The following is a 17,898-nucleotide window of genomic DNA, read 5'->3' as shown; positions in this document are numbered from 1 at the left end:
GTTGGTGTGTTGTCTGTAATAGACTTCTGATTTTTCTGAATATTCTTCGTAATTTACTTAAAAAATATCAACTAGAGCTGCTCATTCTGCCATGAGTCTCTCTGTTATGAGTTATTTAGCATTTTATTGATTAAGATTAACCTATGGGCTATGATTCCTTGATAAAGGTTTACCCTTGGCCTTCAATGAGATTTAAACTCAAATATGTGATTGACTCCACTCAGCAAGCCAATAAGATAAAGTATTTTCTTTGCCCTTGTCCAAGCCTCTGTTCTCCTTCTAGCACCCCCTATTGCTAACAAGGGACTCGATGGTAATGGAGAAATGCTGTGTGGAGTTGCAACCCCAGAATCATCAGGCAGAACGCAAAAGAAAGATTTCAACTGAGAGACAGCAGCCTATTAACATGCATATTGGTATTTAATGAAAGTGAATGAGCCTTTTATATTACACAGTCCTTAGATAGTTCCAGTCCAATCCATTGCTTTTAATCCATGAACAAGTAACACTTTGATCACTGCTGTGCGGTGGTAGGCAATTAAGCAATTTCCAATTTCATTATCAAGCAGGTAGGCCTTGTTTCTCAAAAAAAGTGAACAGTCTACACAATGAACTTCAGGGTTTGTCTTTAAATAAATTACTTTACAACAAAAGAGGAAGTCAGCTACAAAGAAAGTATTCTGGAAAGCAAAATTAACTCCTGGGCAGATCAGATTTCTACTGTTTGGTGGCAGAAGTCATGTGAATTCCAGCATAAGTGCTATTCCACAATGAAAAGGGCATCTACGCCAGAAAGTTGACTGATGCTAAGTTTTCTAATGAGAACAGTGCCAAAGTGCTGGGGTGCAGTCCTGACAGTGCAATGTGCTAGTTTGATAGATGAATTATTAACACTACTCTGCTGACTTCCAGACATAATGTTCAAGGTGGCCACAGCTAGTAAACAGGAGTGGAAAACATATCCTCACACATTTGCTTCATGCCTGAAAAACAAGCAATTTAGGAGAAGACATCTGGACACAAAATTGGAACAGGACTCAGAGCCCATCAAAACATGCATTTGATGGCTTGGCGTCTGGTTGCTAAGCAACGTGCTTCTTACTTTCAAAACAGAGTTGTAAAAGTAAAATCCTGGGCCAGCTCTGGGTATTTCTCATTGAAAAAGAAATAGCCGGGGCTGGCTGGCACTGTGGTGTAGCTGGTAAAAGCCTCCACCTGCAGTGCCGGCATCCCATATGGGCACTGGTTCTAGTCCTGGCTGCTCAGCTTCCAATCTAGCTCCCTGCTAATATGCCTTGAAAGCAGTGGAAGATGGCCCAAGTCCTTGAACCCCTGCATCCACATGAGAGACCAGAAGAAGCTCCTGGCTCCTGGCTTGGGATCAGCCCAGCTCTGGCCTTTGCGGCCATTTGGGGAGTGAACCAGGGGACAGAAGACAGACCTCTCTCTCTGCCTCTGCTTCTCTGTAACTCTTTCAAATAGATAAACAAACAAATAAATAAAAAGAAACAGCCATGAAAATTCTGCGTTAGACCTCAAGATATCTGATTTCCATGAGATAGAATAGCTCAGATCACCTTTCCTATAGACTTTCACTTTTCAAAGTGTTAGGCAGAGATTAACTTCACATTTTGAAATAGTCTCAAATGAATGCTACATAAAAGTCTTGGAGTATTTTTCTCATTCCCAAATTAATAGCACTCTTTTAAATTATATCCCCACATTTTTCTAATATTCAGTTCTCATGAAGTGAGATGTCAATACTAGAGGACCAACCAGCCAATAAACAAGATTTGCTTTGCTAAAAGTGTGCTTCTGCTTGGCAAGCAGGCTACGCAGGGCCCATGTGAAATATTTTCCATGTGTAGACTAGTTTGAGAAGCATATGTTATTATAATACTTATTATAATTAATACAGACTGCTCATTTATTTCTCCTTTGCTTTTTTCTATTTAAAATGTACCAAGTTTGGGGGCTGGACATTGTGGCATAGCTGATAAAGCCACCGCCTACAATGCCGGCATCCCATATGGGCACCAGTTTGAGTCCTGGGTTCTCCACTCTAGTCCCACTAATGCACCTGAGAAAAGCAGCGGAAAATGGCTCAAGTGCCTAGACCCCTCTAACCACGTGGGAGACCGGAAGAAGCTCCTGGCTCCTGGCTTCATTCTGGCACAGCCCTGCCATTGTGGTCATTGGGGGAGTGAACCAGCAGGTGGAAAGATCTCTCTCTGCCTCTCTATGCAACTCTGCCTTTCAAATAAATCAACAAACCTTTTAGAAAAAAGTACTAAGTTTCAGATTTTGCAAAGTAGAAATTGGTAACTCCCCAAACAGAAAAGAAATTCAGAACAAGCAAAGGGACACTGAATAGTTTCCTTTTTTAACAATTTGGAAGATTATTGGGGCAAGAGGTAAGAAGTGATGGTCCTTTTGTTCATTTTCATTTGTGTTAAAAGTATGGAATGCACATTTGTATTCCAAAACGAAAGCGAGCTCTTAAAATGACCTACTCTTTGGAAGAGTGTGCCTAGAAAAGCATTTCTTCCTCTTTCTTTAGAGAGTCTCCTTCCATAAATTCTCCAAAGCCTCTTTCTTGGCAGCCTCTTGGGATGCAGCAAAGCAAGGAAACCCAGACATGGAAAGTTGCTTACAAAAAATGTTAAAAACGACTTGGAAACCAAATAAAAACTGGATAGTTTTACAGGAGAGCTTACTTCACTTCATACGGAAGGCTACAAAATGAATGCTCTACCATTTCAAAGACCAATGTTGCACAGAGGAATTAAAGGTTGGCTTCCAGAGGCTCGCTCAGCGAGATTTTCCATTGTGCACAGCACTGTGTGCTAACTGGACCTCCCTACACTGTTGCCCTGCAGTGCCTTTGTTTACATGTGGCTTACATTCATGTCTACCCCCGTGAACCACAAGTGTTTCTCTACTCCAAATTTATCAACACTTTCCCTTCATACCAGAGGTGCCTTAGTAAAAATAGCAGAATTAGGTAGTGAAGCTGTGTAATCCTGAAGTTTCCTTCAATTCATCATCTAATTTCCTATCCCTGTTCTCTTTGCTCCATTTCATACCATGATTTTACATAATCCCTTCAGTAATCCTTCATCTCATCTGGATGGAGTTCAAACACGTCAAGAATGAGCTTTAAAAGTCCCTTCTTACCAGGCATCTGAGAGGCACAACTTAAAAGTGCCAAATCAGAGGAGAGTTGTGAAAACTGAGGCAAACCAGGCCCCAGGCTTTTTGTCTAAATGTCACACCACCCCAGCGGACAAATGACTGTGTCGACAGACACTGTGTTCCTCCCTGAGTCTCTGGTCTTACAGAGATCTGTTTCTTTCCTTTCCTGTTACCATCTTGCTCCCTAAGAAGGGGGAAACCCTGGGAAAACATTCCTTTCCCCTGGCTTCTTGACTCTTTGCCCAGATCTGCACTGGGACTTATGCTCCTCCAAGACCAACGTCATGCCAGCACGATGGTACCCTTCCTCTGGCTTCGGAGTTGGTGCGCGCAGTGCTGTGGGAGGGCTGGCCTGCTAGGAGGGAGTTAGGAGGCTCCCCGGTTTGTCCTCCTCACCGATTGGGTAGATCCTCCTTACCCTCCCACATTCTTTCCTTCTCAGCATTCCAAGGCGGACCTATGAGAATTCCATTAGGAAGCGTGATTGGACAAGGAGTCCTTTGGAAAGTCTGCCCTCTACTTGCGTTGCAGAAAAGGTTCAAGTAAGAAGACAGGGGGACATTCAGGAAGGAAGGGCATCAGATGAAAGTGACCACCAGGGCTGAATCACCGAGCCCCTTCTGTTAGGTTGGACAAAGTGATATTTCAGGTCTCACTGGAAAGGTTTCACAGGCAATGTCGCATCTCCCTCTTCCCATTGAACTCCCTAAAGGTTTCAGCCATGCTTATGCACCTGCGCCACCACACCTCAGACTGGGTAATGCCCAGCATGACTGCTGACTGACTGCCTAGGTAGGTCGAGTCGCCATTGAGCCAGGCACTGCTGCTGGGGCTAATGTGCACACAGGAGCAGAGTAGGAGCGTGGCGGGGTGTCCTGCAGGAGCGGTTAGTTATGCGAATCCACAGCGGAGGGACGGTTAGCGGGAGAAGCAAAGCTACCAGCAAAACAGTCACCTACCTCCTCCTCGCTGTCTGGGAGCACCCACCCCTGCTGGACCTACCTCCCGAGTAAACAGGATGGCCGCGTCGTAGTGCTCCTCATGGTCGTCGCCCAGCTGGTTGTGCTGGTGCTGCCACTTGCAGAAGTTCTTGAGCGTGGTGGCCGCGTTCTTGCTCACCTCCAGGCTCTTGTCCTTGTCGCCCAGCACCACCACCTTCACCACGGCCAGGCGGATGTGGTTCTCGATGCTGGCGTGGCTGTACAACCGGTTGGCGATGGAGGCCAGGGTCAGCAGGTAGTGGTGCAGGCCACGGCCGTACATCCGCGCCATGGTCGAGTCAGCCACCAGGAGCAGCTCCACCTGGCGGGACCGGGAGATGGAGCGGCGCCGCCGCCGCCACCACGTCTGTGGTCCAGGTCCGTCGGCGGCCGGCGGGAGAGCCGACAGGTCCGTGAGCTGCGGGGCCAGCGCTGCGCGTCGGGCAGGGCTGAGGTGCGCCGGAGGGCGCTCGCGGGGCCCCGGCGGGGAAGCCGGAGTCTCGCAGCTGGCGCGCGGCGGCAAGGCCTCGAAGCTGAAACCCTCGCGGGTGTAGACGTGCAAGATCCGTGCGGACTCATCCCCGTACACTCGCTCAGCCTCCGCCTCGGTCCAGGGCCCTCGCAGCAGAGGCTTCAGGGTGTAGCGCGCGTGCTTGACCGCGAAGAAACCCTCCAGACCGCCGCAGAGGTCAAAGACGGCCAGGGAGCGGGAGCTGCCGTCCACCGTGCCCCTGTAGAAGCAGTGGTCCCGGTGGCGCCGCGGTGCGCTCAGCCCGCCTCCTGCGGGCACGAAGCCAGCAGCGCCCACCGAACCATCCCGCTCCAGGTCCAGGAGGAATCTCCGGCCGCCCGCGTAGACGAGGTAGCCCACCTTGCCGCCGCCCGAGTAGAGCTGGTCGATGTTCCGCACGAGCCCACTGCTCCGGCGCTGAGGCGCCAGCGGCTGCGGATGGCGGGGAGGCTCGGTCCGCTCCTGCGCCTCCTCCCCCTGCCGCCGGCGGGGCTGGGCGGCCGCTGCAGCAGCCCGAGGCTGCCCGGCTTTATCCTGGGCAGGTGCCGCGGCGGTGCCGGCTGCGGCCAGGGACAAGCGGAACGCGCACAGCAGCAAGGACGCCCACCAGAGCAGCATAGTGCGCTGCCCGCGGGGAGGGGCTGCGTGACCGGGACCTTATGGGTATTTGTTATTCGCTAGGGAAGTTACCGGGGCGGGGAGTGGGGGCACACACACACACACACACACACACTTGCTCCCAAGGTTGACTCAAGTGTCGGAGGGTGGGGGGACCGGCAGCAGCGCCTGCCTGTCCGGGCCGCGGTGCCAGCGTGCGAACTTTTCTTTGTTGGTTTGGAAAAATGTTTGGATTGCAGCTCCGGAAAAAAAAAAAAAATGGGGGGTAAAAAAAAAAGGAAGAGAGAAAAAAGTCAGGTGATGGAGATTCAGCAAATACGTGGAAAGGAGAGGAAACAAGCAAACAAACAAAAAGTCCAATGCTGCCAGGTTCCTTGCACCAGGAAAAGTAAGGAGGGTACCGCGCACCGGGCCGGCAACTGGTGCGCGCCGCCTCGCCGCCGCCCCCTGGCCGCTCGGTCCCCGCCGGCTGCAGAGGTTCCGAGCTCCGGGGCCCACTTGCTTTCTTATTTTGTGGGTTTCCTCGGCTCTGCTGGAACCAGGAGGAAGGGGAGAAAGAGAGGAGGAAAAGCCATAAAAATTAAGACAAAATCGCAGGGGGCGGCCTGCGGCGAGCCGGTGCGGGTGGCGCGTCGGGGTCCCCTGGTCTGCGGTGCCTTCCTGCCCGCGGTCATCCCCAGTCGGCTGCTGCGAGCGCTGTGAAGATGCGAGGAGGTGGAACAATGAATTTATAGCGGCATGCCATCCTGCAATGGCAATTTCAACAATTCGTCACTGCACGCTGCCTCTTAAAGGGAGAGCTTCCCCCACCGCTCCCACCCTTCCCGCTCCGCGCCTAATCGGATGGGGGAGGGCAGGGGCGGAGGGGGAGGCTGATCGAGGAAAGGGAGACCAGGAAGGAGGAAGGGACCGGGACCCGGCTAGCGAGAGGGAGGGAGCGAGAGCGAGGGGAAAAAGTATTGGGGCAAGAAAAACAGAAGATTTCCTTGGCCTCATTTAAAGCCACAGCAGCTCCGGGTCTGTCTGATATTTCACAACCAATCGGAGTTGGCTAACCCCGCTTACCTCATCTCCTGAAGGAGTGTTTTGGTGTGTTTTTAAAGTTATTGGGACATTTCAAGTCTCTCCCTGCCTGCTTTTCTGGCCCTCGGTGGGAAGTTCCCGCTGTAAGTGTTTCCCCTTGGCGCGCCCGTGCGCCCCGGCCCCTGCAGACCCAGCACCGCTCGCCCACCGGCAAAAGGCGCCCAGCGTCCCCACCGCGTCCCCTCGCCCCCGCGCTCCTTTCGCTTCTCCCGGCCGTCCCGGTACCCAGGTCCCTCCCGCGCCCTTCCGCGGCCGGTCTGCGCTCCGACGGCCGCCGGCTTCGGGCTCCGGGTGACTAACTTCTGCCGGCCACCAGCTGAGCGGCAGGACAGCTGGACAGACATGGGCACTTCCTGGCTCGCCGCTGTGGTGTCGCGGGCAGGGCCGCTGGCGGCCTGGGAACTCCCGGCTTTGTGTGAGACTGGCGAACGCCCCTCTCTCCTGGGTGCTTAGCACCGGTGCCCACCGTCTGTCCTTAATCCCAGAGCAACTTCCTTTGCTTTAGAAGGCAGGATAGGAAGGAGTTAATTCTTGAAGGAGATTCAGCTGAGCTTTTTTTAAGATTAATTTGTGCTCACACTTTCTATTTTTTCATTCTTAAATGCTAATTAAATGATACGTCCCCATATTTGCTTTTACCACACCTCTCCTAAAGACTCCACTCAATGCCATAGGCCTGGCCTTACTGTCATCCTCAGAAATTCCTTTCTGGGGAAAGACTGACTTTCAGTGGAGGAGTATCCCTGCTTATTAGGGAGCAGCTGCCATCGTCACTTTTGTTACTGCAACTCATTGTAGACTTCCTTTTGGGTCCTCTATCAATTCTAAGAGGAAAGTCGGAAACGTCAACCAATGGCTTTCTAATCCCTACCTAGTAATTGCTACAGGATCCATTGCTGTAGGGCCCAGAGCCCTCATGCTGCCAATCATTCTTCAGGCTAATTCACCAAGGCCTCCAGGGAACAATGACCCCAGCATAAAGTTTCTATTACTTTTAACTTAAGTGGTGGTGTAGAGGCTAGTTGGAGCCCCCAGTGGTCACCAAGCCAATTACTGTGTCTGGGAGTCCACCTGAGCATCCAGGACTGGTGTGCAGTCTGCAGGGCAGGTGGAGGGAGAAGATTCCAGAACTCCCCACCCATGCTTGCTCTGTGCCTAGAATCCACTCTGGAATCATCTAATGAGAGGCGGAATGAAACTGACCTGAGGTTGCATTCTCATTTATAAATTAAGTGATCACGGGACACCCAGGAACATCCAACCAGCCCCTGATAGGTTTTGATATCCATAAGTCATGAAGGAAGTTGCTGTTGCTGTAGACCGCGGCTTCTAAATTCCATAGCCTCCTGGTCTCTCAGTGGCTGGTTGCCTGAGGGCAGTGTCACCAGCTGGCTGGGTCAGGGCTGGAAGGAAGATAATCTGTGTTTCAGCAGTGTGGTCCGTTCTGCCAGAAGCCCTCTAGCCTACGCTGACCATATGCTCTCTCTAGTGGTCATTCCATTGCGCCTACAGATAGCGAACTTTATTTAATTTTTTTTTACCAGTTCCAGTGAAAAAGAATCCAATATTTGATACAAATCAATATCTATAAAACAGCCTTGGTCCAGTAAATTTAATGGTTTCATAACTGTTAATATAAAAGGGTCATTTGATAGACAAACATTTTAGGTGACTGCTATTAAATTAATAAATTATAATTCTTTTTATTGATTATATATCTAAAATTTGAGAAAACTCCAACTGAATTTTCTTCTTAATGAAGTTTTTTTCCTCTTCCCCAAACACTGCACATCTCACATGAATCTGATTTTTATACCTTTAAAGTTAAATTGCAGAATGACATTTCCACTCAGATATTCAAATATTTATAAATATATTGAAGAAGGCCGGCGCCGCGGCTCACTAAGCTAATCCTCTGCCTTGCGGGCCAGCACACCGGGTTGGGTTCTAGTCCCGGTTGGGGCACCGGATTCTGTCCCTGTTGCCCCTCTTCCAGGCCAGCTCTCTGCTGTGGCCAGGGAGTGCAGTGGAGGATGGCCCAAGTACTTGGACCCTGTACCCATGGGAGACCAGGATAAGTGCCTGGCTCCTGCCATCGGATCAGCGCCGGCCGCGGCAACCATTGGAGGGTGAACCAACAGCAAAGGAAGACCTTTCTCTCTGTCTCTCTTTCTCACTGTGCACTCTGCCTGTCAAAATAAATAAATAAATAAATAAATAAATAAATAAATTGAAGAACAGAATAGAAACAAAGTTCCCAAAGTGTGTATCACATTAGAACATATATTTATGAGAAAAGGAATTAATTAGAGCTTATAAATATAATGAATGCATTCTTATATATTCAGAAAATTTCTTCTTGAGTATAAATTTTTCTGGGAAGTAATATGGACTCTTTAGGAAGCTAACCTGGTGATATTTTAGAGGATTAGGATGAGATTCTATGTTCAGGAAAAAAAAAATAATGCCTGTATGTCAAAGACAGTCATTTAAATCAAGTTAAAGTGGCCAACATTTTTATTTTATTTTTAACATAGAAAAAATATAGACTCACAATCACGTCTAGGTGGAGTAATTGCTTACTACTCCATTACTCCATCATCATATGTGACAGTTTTATTTGTCTATATTTAATAAGAAATTCCCATTACATTTATAGAATATATGCTTATGAATACAACTGATATATAATTTTACATTTCCTTAAAGGAAGAAAGGCTTTCCACTCCAGAATGTTAGAAGTTAGAAGTTATCTTAGACATCACCTAAGGCGACTTCCTACATCTGCTAAGAGACACTGAGACCTACAGGATGCAGGTGACTGCCTGTGGATAAAAACATCTGCTATTGGTCCACTCTCTTGAAACCTAAATCACCCAATCCCTAACGAAATGCTCACTCTACAACACTTTTTAAAAAAATTTATTTGACAGATAGAGTTAGACAGTGAGAGAGAGACAGAGAGAAAGGTCTTCCTTCCATTGGTTCACTCCCCACATGGCTGCTACGGCTGCACCTACGGCGATCTGAAGCTAAGGAGCCAGGTGCCTCTTCTGGTCTCCCATGCAGGTGCAGGGCCCAAGCACTTGGGCCATCCTCCACTGCCCTCCCGGGCCACAGCAGAGAGCTGGACTGGAACAGGAGCAACTGGACAGAACCCGGTGCCCATATGGGATGCCAGCGCTGCAGGCGGAGGGTTAACCAAGTGAGCCACGGCGCCGGCCCCTCTACAACACTTCTTAAAAATCAAACCAGTTTAGTAACTATTCTTCAAGGGCCTACTACAAAGTGCTTTCTGAGACATTCTGAGGTTTTGTGGTGATGATTAGGCCATGGTTGATGTTCACAAGGAACTCATACTTCAGAAATGGAGCTAATTTTGCTATTAGATATGTAGAATAGAAGTTGGCAAATACAAATATAGAGGCCGACAATCAGAGGAACAGTTCCTGCAGGTGCTCTGAGCCCTGTATTTCCAGTACAGCTTCACCCCATAGGATTTCTGTGTCCTTGTAAGTGGGATTTCCATTTGCTAAGGTGTTATCCCCCCCCCCCACTATGATTTTAATAGTAAGAGTGAGGAAATACTGACAGTAAAATTTTTCCCTCCAGTCAAACACCTGTTCCTTACCACCCATGTTGAAGAGTCAGACTCTCAATGTGCTTTCCTTTCCCACATCAAGATTCCTGCCCTAGCCCTTGCTGCATTTTGAGCCCCCTTAGGATCATCTAGCTTAGTACCATGATGCATGGATGTTGGGAGTGGGAATTCTTCTTCCCCTACTTGGGCCAATTGTAATGCCGGAAGGGCTGTAGATGAAGATTGGATTTCTGGTGCAACAGCCGGGACAACACTTGGAAAATACGCGTGCCATGTAAGTCCTGGCTCTGCTTTTGGTTCCAGAATCCTGCTAATGCACACCCTAGAAAACAGCAGGTGATGAGAGACCAAGATTAAATTCCTGACTTCTGGTTTTGACCTGGCCCCCACTCTTGGCTGTTGTGGCCATATAAGACATGAACAAGCAGATAGGGGATCTCTCTCCGGATCTCTCTTGCTCCCTCCCTCTTTCAAATAAAATTTTAAGAAACAATTTTTTAAGATTTGTATTTATTTATTTGAAAGTCAGAGTTACACAGAGAGAGAAGGAGAGGCAGAGAAAGAGAGAGAGAGAGAGAGAGAGAGAGAGAGAGATCCTCCATTTGCTGGTTCACACCACAATTGGCCGCAAAGGCTGGAGCTGCTCTGATCTGAAGCCAGGAGCCGAGAGCCAGGAGCTTCTTCTGGGACTCCCACGTGGGTTCAGGGGCCCAAGGACTTGGGCCAGCTTCTGCTGCTTTCCCAGGCCATAGCAGAGAGCTGGATCGGAAGTTGAACAGCTGGGACTGGAACCGGCACCCATTTGGGCGCTGGCCCTGAAATTTAAAACAATTTTAAAAAGACACCAGGTGACTTTTTCCTCCAGTGCTTCTTAACATTGCTAGTTCTGGTTCTAAGAAGACTTCTGCTGGGGCCAGCGCTGTGGTGTAGCTGGTAAAGCAGCTGCCTGCAGTGCCTACATCCCATATGAGTGCTGGTTCATGCTCCAGTTGTTCCACCTCCAATCCAGCTCTCTGCTACATCCTGGGAAAGCAGCAGAAGATATCTGAAGTCCTTGGGCCCTTGCACCCATGTGGGAGACCTGGGAGATGCTCCTGGCTCCTGGCTTCCGATCGGTGCAGCACCACCCTTTACAGCCATCTGGGGAGTGAATCAGTGGTTGGAAGGCCTCTCTCTCTCTCTCTCTCTCTCTCACTCTCTGCCTTTGCCTCTCTGTAACTCTGCCATTCAAATAAATAAATAAACATTTTTTTGAAAGACACAGTCTTATAAAACAAAAACAAAAAGATGACTTCTGCTTCCAAAGCAAAAGTTTTGGGGAGTGGGAAAAGCAGTGCATTTATTATTTTAGTTTTGATATGAATCTGACATTTCTAGAGGGTGAAACCACACCTGAACAATCCTTTTTGTCTCATTTGCCAGCCCTTCCTCTGCCCATAGTCCATAATGGTGGGACATGCATCTTAATGCATTAACACATACACACAATACATACATATTAGCACACATGGCAAACATGTGCACACACACGCACTCTCACCCCAATTTGTGTTTTCATGTAGGCTGCTCTGATGGGGGAGGGGGGAAGAAATTTCTCATCAGCAATTGGATAACTGGAGTAAAAATTTGACCAACACTAAAGAAAACTTTCTTGACATCTGCATTATAGGGTATTTTATTTTTTTCGGTGAAGTTTACTAGACCCTGATGAAATTCCAAGCCGTTTTCTTTGCTATCTTATGGATATCTTATAGAACTTTAGAATGTTCTTCTGTTGTGATGGGTCACATACGCTGTAAAATTATTTCCACTTAATATTATCACAAGTGAGTTTTGGGAGAAGCTAGATTTTCCCTTTTCTTACACACACAAAGTTTACACTGGATGAAAGTCTTCAAATGAATAATGTATATGTGTATTATTTAAGACATACAGGTGTTATCTGTAAAGTAAAACCCACAAGCCTTTTTTATGCTGACCAGCTGTGAAATGTTGTTTTAGCTTTTCTCACAATTATGCACATATTACTTGCTTTTATGAGTTACCCAAGTTATTTTTCCTTTATTTTCCAGAAATCAACTCAAAATCAAACCTTACTGGAAACACATGGAAAATCAGGAATTTCTAGCCCAGAGCAGTTTGAAATATTTGAAGTTTTTTTCCTCCTTTCCTTTGTGATGGCAAATTTCAAGCAATGATTTTAAAGTATTTAATAAACAGTAATTGTAGTCATTGTTTTTGGAATTGTTGCTCCTTAGTCCTACTACTATTTTTTTTTCTTAAGTTGAGATTACATCTTAAAATTACCTAGCTCAAAGTCTGGAATATTACAATCTTCTTTGAAAGTGTTTTGTCTCTCTATATTAAATGTACTTACCTTAATCTGAGCAGAAGTCAGCAAGTTGAAATTCATCCAAACTGATAAATATCAGTTGGTTACTGTGATCAATAAAGTAAGACAGCTGTTAATTCAAGCACAGCTAATATTAATTGGCTTACTGCCTCAATCATCCTTGGCTGCTATAACAGTTCAGACCGTAGATGCCTAATCAATGTACTTCTCTCCAACCTACCATGCCCCGTGCACTGCAAGTTGCCTAGATGGTCTACAGAAGAAATGCACAGTGTCAGTTATTCATGACTGCTAATGGACTCTTACATACATTTCTAATGCACACTTTCCCCAGTCAGGTCCAAACTAGTGAAACAGCAATATTCTGAGTTGTTGTCCCTGGAGGGGTTCATATAAAGACAATGCAGTTTTCATTTGCTTCTTTTTTTTTTTTTTTTGACAGGCAGAGTGGACAGTGAGAGAGACAGAGAGAAAGGTCTTCCTTTGCCATTGGTTCACCCTCCAATGGCCGCTGTGGCTGGCGCGCTGCAGCCGGCGCACCGCGCTGATCCGATGGCAGGAGCCAGGTGCTTCTCCTGGTCTCCCATGTGGGTGCAGGGCCCAAGGACCTGGGCCATCCTCCACTGCACTCCCGGGCCATAGCAGAGAGCTGGCCTGGAAGAGGGGCAACCAGGACAGAATCCGGCGCCCTGACCAGGACTAGAACCCGGTGTGCAGGCGCCGCAAGGCGGAGGATTAGCCTAGTGAGCTGCGGCGCCGGCTTCTTTTAGTCTTCTTGTTTTCCAATCCCCCAATCATATTGGAAACAGGAAGTGATGCCAAACCCTGGTGACTTAATTGACTTGATGAAGACTTGATCTACGTCCCAGGAAAGAACAATCTTGTGCATACAGAATTTCACAGTCAACTTTTCTCCTTTGCTCCTTCCAGCTGCTGGATCTGGACCTATTGGAAACTCCCCTTTCATTACTAGCTGACGTGCCAGAGGGCTCAACAGGATTCGCGCTGTGACCTGTGAAAGCTTGAGCAGTTGATCATGAGGCAGTAGGAAGAGAAAGGACAGAGACTTAGATTGATTTCCAGTCCAGGGAATCAACTTTGCTCATGGTTTCCTGTGTGGTCCTTCCCAAGAGCCAGACTCTTGTTTTTCCTCTTCACTTTTTCAAATTTCAGGACCCTCTTCCAGCCTGTAAACCGTTTCCTCTCTAGGTTAGTGACAAAATAAGATTCCCCTGTGCTTCAGGAACGTGAAGTGGGGAGGAAAGGATGAGATTGTGATAAAGTCCAGGTGACATTCAAGTCCATTTTCAAAATAATTCTTTAAGGGGAGTCCCCATTAGACTTGAGCTCGAAGATTATCAGACCCTTGATGGTCCATGTCAGTTTGGGTCCAGATGGGTTAACTGACTCTGTTAAATGATACCTGAAAGAGCTCTTCTGAGTGATGATATTATAAGCTTAAATACCTAGAGCTGTTTGTGAATTATTAAACCGATTCTAATTTGGATTTTTGCAATTAACCATAAAATCTCAAGTTTACTTTTCTATGTCTCAGACCCACAGTTATTTCTGACCAGCATTAGTCAAATAGATAATGTTTTATTCATCTAGTAACTTCTTAGATATCTTTCAGAGAATTCAAATGAAGAAAACCAGGCAGATTGAACTTAAGGTGGAAATACTGACAAAAGAAAAGTGGTCATTGTGACACAGAGAATGGCTCTGCATAGGTGGAAATCACAGAAGTTTTAGATGAAGAACATTCTAACCCGCTAGAGTCTCTACTAGCTTCCAACCAATCCGCTCACTCTCCAAGAAACACCAAACAACATGTTGAAGCTCTTGTTGATTTCTCTTCTCTGTCATAAATCTTGTTGTTGCTTTTAATTGTTGACAGGCATCTTAGAATTGAGTAAGTCCTACAAAAGTATCCTTTTGCAATCTTAGGATAACTCAAGTCCTCAGAATTATTTTTAACCTCCCTCTCTTTTCTTTCTATGCTCTTTACCTTTCTACTTTTCTCTCTCTCTTTTTCTGTCTTCCTCACTAGAATGTACACTGTGGAAACAAAGACCATGCCTGTGTTTATTACCAATGTCTCTATAGTTTCTCACGCAATAGCTGGCATGAAATGGATATTTTGTGATATGATTGTCATTGTTAGCCCTTGTTTATACTCCAGTGGAACTGTGGTCTTCCTGCTTTTCACTTGTTGAATTTTATGGTTAGTGTTGAATTAAGCCTGTAAACATAAATTGGATAAAAATTATGTCTTTGCAAAAGCTGTTGAAAGAGGGGGGATAGAGAGAGGGGGTTTGGGTGGTGGGAAGTATAGTTGCCTTCTTGGAACTGTACCTATGGAAGGCATGAAATCTGTTCTCTTTATATTAATAAAAAATAAAAAAGGCAGGAATAGATATATGCTAAGTATGCAAAACATGTATTTAACTGTTTTAAAATTATGCATTATTTTTCTAATAATAAAAACATACCTTTCTAAGGGAAACCCAATGTGCATGTTTGAATAAAGTGATCCATTTCCCACATCTCTGGATCCTGAATACCATGCATGGACCTCAGAGTTCCCTTGATGCTTAACCAGATCAACTACTTCTGGGGAGAGCTCTGTTCATTGGGGTCTCACCTGGTACATTTGCCCAAATCATTAGACAAATATAGTTTTCCTCTGGGATCTGAAGATTTAAGAATCATGTATTAAGGGAAGCATAACTGCTGTATAGGAAATCTCAACTCGAAGTGCTTTCACGAGAGTCTATTCTTTGTCAATATCGCAGACCATTGTGGATTGACAGCTGGAACAGTGCTGCTCCTTACAGTCATTCAGGAACTCAAGCTGATTCCATTCCATATTCTGCCTCACTCTAACTCGCTGACTGCAAGGGCGATGAGAAACGTTAAGATGGAGGAGAAGGCACATCGTCCTATACTTGTCTCTTCCTGGGAGTAGCATACTTCTGGTGCATTTGCAGAAATAGCCGTGTGCCTCCCACCCCAACACGTAAGGATAGGGGTGGGCAGCTGGGGAAGATAGAGAAGCTGTAAACCAAAAGGAAAGAAGAGGGAGCACAAAATTAGCCACTCTCTACTGATTTCCATTTTTAACTTAGAGATGGAACCAAATGGAAAAAGACCAAGAATGAAGGCAAGGAGAGGTGAGAAAGGGAGGTAGAGAAATAAAGTAAGAAAGAGAAGGAAAAGAAAAGGGAAATGATACATCAATAGAATACTTGAATCCATCATTGTCAATAAAATATTTCATTTTTTGCTTAAACTAATTTAATTAAAGATTCTGTTACCTAAAACAGAAAAAGTCTGGGTTAATCCACCCCTTTTCTGTTTGTCATGTTATGCATAGCCCTAACCTTATGTCTTGCATATGACAGGCAATTGAAATATTTTTTCAAAGAGAATAAGAATACACCACTCAGTATTAATATATTGAGATAAAACAGTGTCAGGGCTGGTGCTGTGGTGCAGTAGGTTAATCCTCTGCCTGTGGTGCTGGCATACCATATGGGCAAGGCAACAGTTCTAGTCCTGGCTGCTCCTCTTCCAATCCAGCTCTCTGCTATGCCCTGGGAAAGCAGTGGAAGATGGCTCAAGTACTTGGGCTTCTGCACCTGTGTGAGAGACCAAAGAAGCTCCTGGCTCCTGGCTTCAGATTGGCACAGTTCTGGCCAATTTGGGAAGTGAACCAGCGGATGGAAGACCTTTCTCTCTGTCTCTCCCTCTCACTGTCTGTAGCTCTATTTCTCAAATAAATAAATAAACAAATTTTTTGTTTTTAAAAAAGCCAGTGTCTGGTTGTTTGTCTGATGTAGCAAGCTTATCTCTTACATTATACCAGAAAATTGAAGTTTCAAGTAATTTACAAGTGTGTGGCACATGTTCATTCATTAACTTTTCAGTTCTCACTCACCTGCTCATGTCTGTTGTTGTTCTGTATAATGTTTCGCATCATGAGTAATGAAAATTGAATTTCAATTGTGTTTTTGTTACTCTATATCTTTTTAATATTTACAAATGTCAGATATATCTACGAAATTCTTCAACTTAAGTACATCTACTACTACTTCATTGTGTACTCTGAATATGTTGAGACACCTGTTTCATCTCAGCTCTGTCCTTTACCCTACAGTATAGTTCTCAAGAGTTAGTACAACTGCCAAATGGAGCATTATGAAAAAAATTATTCTACACAGCCAGGAAGCATACAAGTAGAAAACTCATAATGTGCTAATTTTCTGTATGGGTGATTATAACCCCGCACCCCACACACCCAGAAAACAACAATCTGCCAAAATGATCCAGTTTATATCCAAGTCTAGGCAGCATTTGTGATCTTGGGGAAGTTACTTAAACTCTTTGTGTGCCTGTTTCCTCATTTGTAACACTTACCAGATTGGCTTTTTATGAAGAGTAGTAGTAGTATGTGTGAAATCCTTGATACATAGCAAATTAAAACTGCATCTATCATTATTAATAGCTACCCATAACAGCAGTTGAGGGTTGTTAGTAAGCCTTTCATGTCCATTTAAATTTTGACTCAATAAATTTACCTTTGTCTTTGCAGAGTTTTGGCAGAGAATCACTGAGGCTATGAAGAATGAAGATATTTAAAATGTTTCAGATACTAAAATTGGAGAGCAGTCCAATACTGAGACGTGAAAAACCCCATATGATTAGAAGTGCACATCTTCTAACGATAATTACTTTTTACTTCTTTGTAAGCCATGAAGAAAAATTTTGAAAAATTTGTGTCTTCTTCTGTTTGAACTTCCTGATAATATTGAAGCTTATATTTTTGTCACACTAGCCACGTTAGATTTCTATCACACAGAACATGTGAACTGTTACTCTGGTTACACATGCCTCCAATACCTAAGACAACATCAGACCTTACTACCTTTGACAAATATTCCCTCACTTGATTTCTATTAAATCAATCTCAATTTCTTATAATCCCAAAGTATTTGGATAAGAAAGACAGTGAAAGCTACTCAATCTCTGTTTTTATATATAATATAATATATATTCTTGGTCTGAGTTGAAAGAAATTAGAAGGACTTACAGCTTATGAAAGTAATCCCGAATATATATAACTCAATTTAATAGAATGTTTGCATTCTAGAGCCCCCATTTGGAAGGAATATAGTTGGTGACAATTTGGTATTCATTGTTGTAATTTGAGGAATGGTCAAGGACTCTTATCCTTTCTACCACATCAGATAATATATTAAACACTTAGGATCAGTGTGAATAACTTTCATATTTTCTTTTTTAAAATTTTTTAAAATTTTGTTTAAGACATAGAGCTTCATGCATTTAATATATACAGATTTGGGAACATGATGAATCTCCCCCCCCCAAACTTCCAAACTTCCACCTTTCTTCCTCCTCCTTCTTCCTTTCCATTCTTATTTTTTTACAGTTAATTTTTATATTCATAAGATTAACCCTACACTAAGTAGAGAGTTAACTAATTAGTATGAAGAAAATAAAGAAGATGAAAAGAATAAAATCAAACAAACAAGCA

General features: G+C 45.0%; 1 protein-coding gene across 1 annotated transcript in view; it reads right to left on the bottom strand.

The window, feature by feature from the left end:
- The window catches only part of ADAMTS5 (ADAM metallopeptidase with thrombospondin type 1 motif 5), a 53,858-nt gene extending 46,507 nt beyond the window's left edge, over nucleotides 1-7,351 (bottom strand). The window contains exon 1 of the mRNA XM_002716775.5: nucleotides 4,198-7,351. Within this exon, the coding sequence (XP_002716821.2) occupies nucleotides 4,198-5,304 (1,107 nt within the window). The 5' untranslated portion in view covers nucleotides 5,305-7,351. The remainder of the gene's footprint in view (nucleotides 1-4,197) is intronic.
- Nucleotides 7,352-17,898: the final 10,547 nt, after the last annotated feature.

The sequence above is a fragment of the Oryctolagus cuniculus genome, chromosome 4 (genome assembly GCF_964237555.1).
Source record: "Oryctolagus cuniculus chromosome 4, mOryCun1.1, whole genome shotgun sequence".
Classification (NCBI taxonomy): Eukaryota; Metazoa; Chordata; class Mammalia; order Lagomorpha; family Leporidae; genus Oryctolagus; species Oryctolagus cuniculus.
This window is presented reverse-complemented; position numbering and strand designations above follow the sequence as displayed.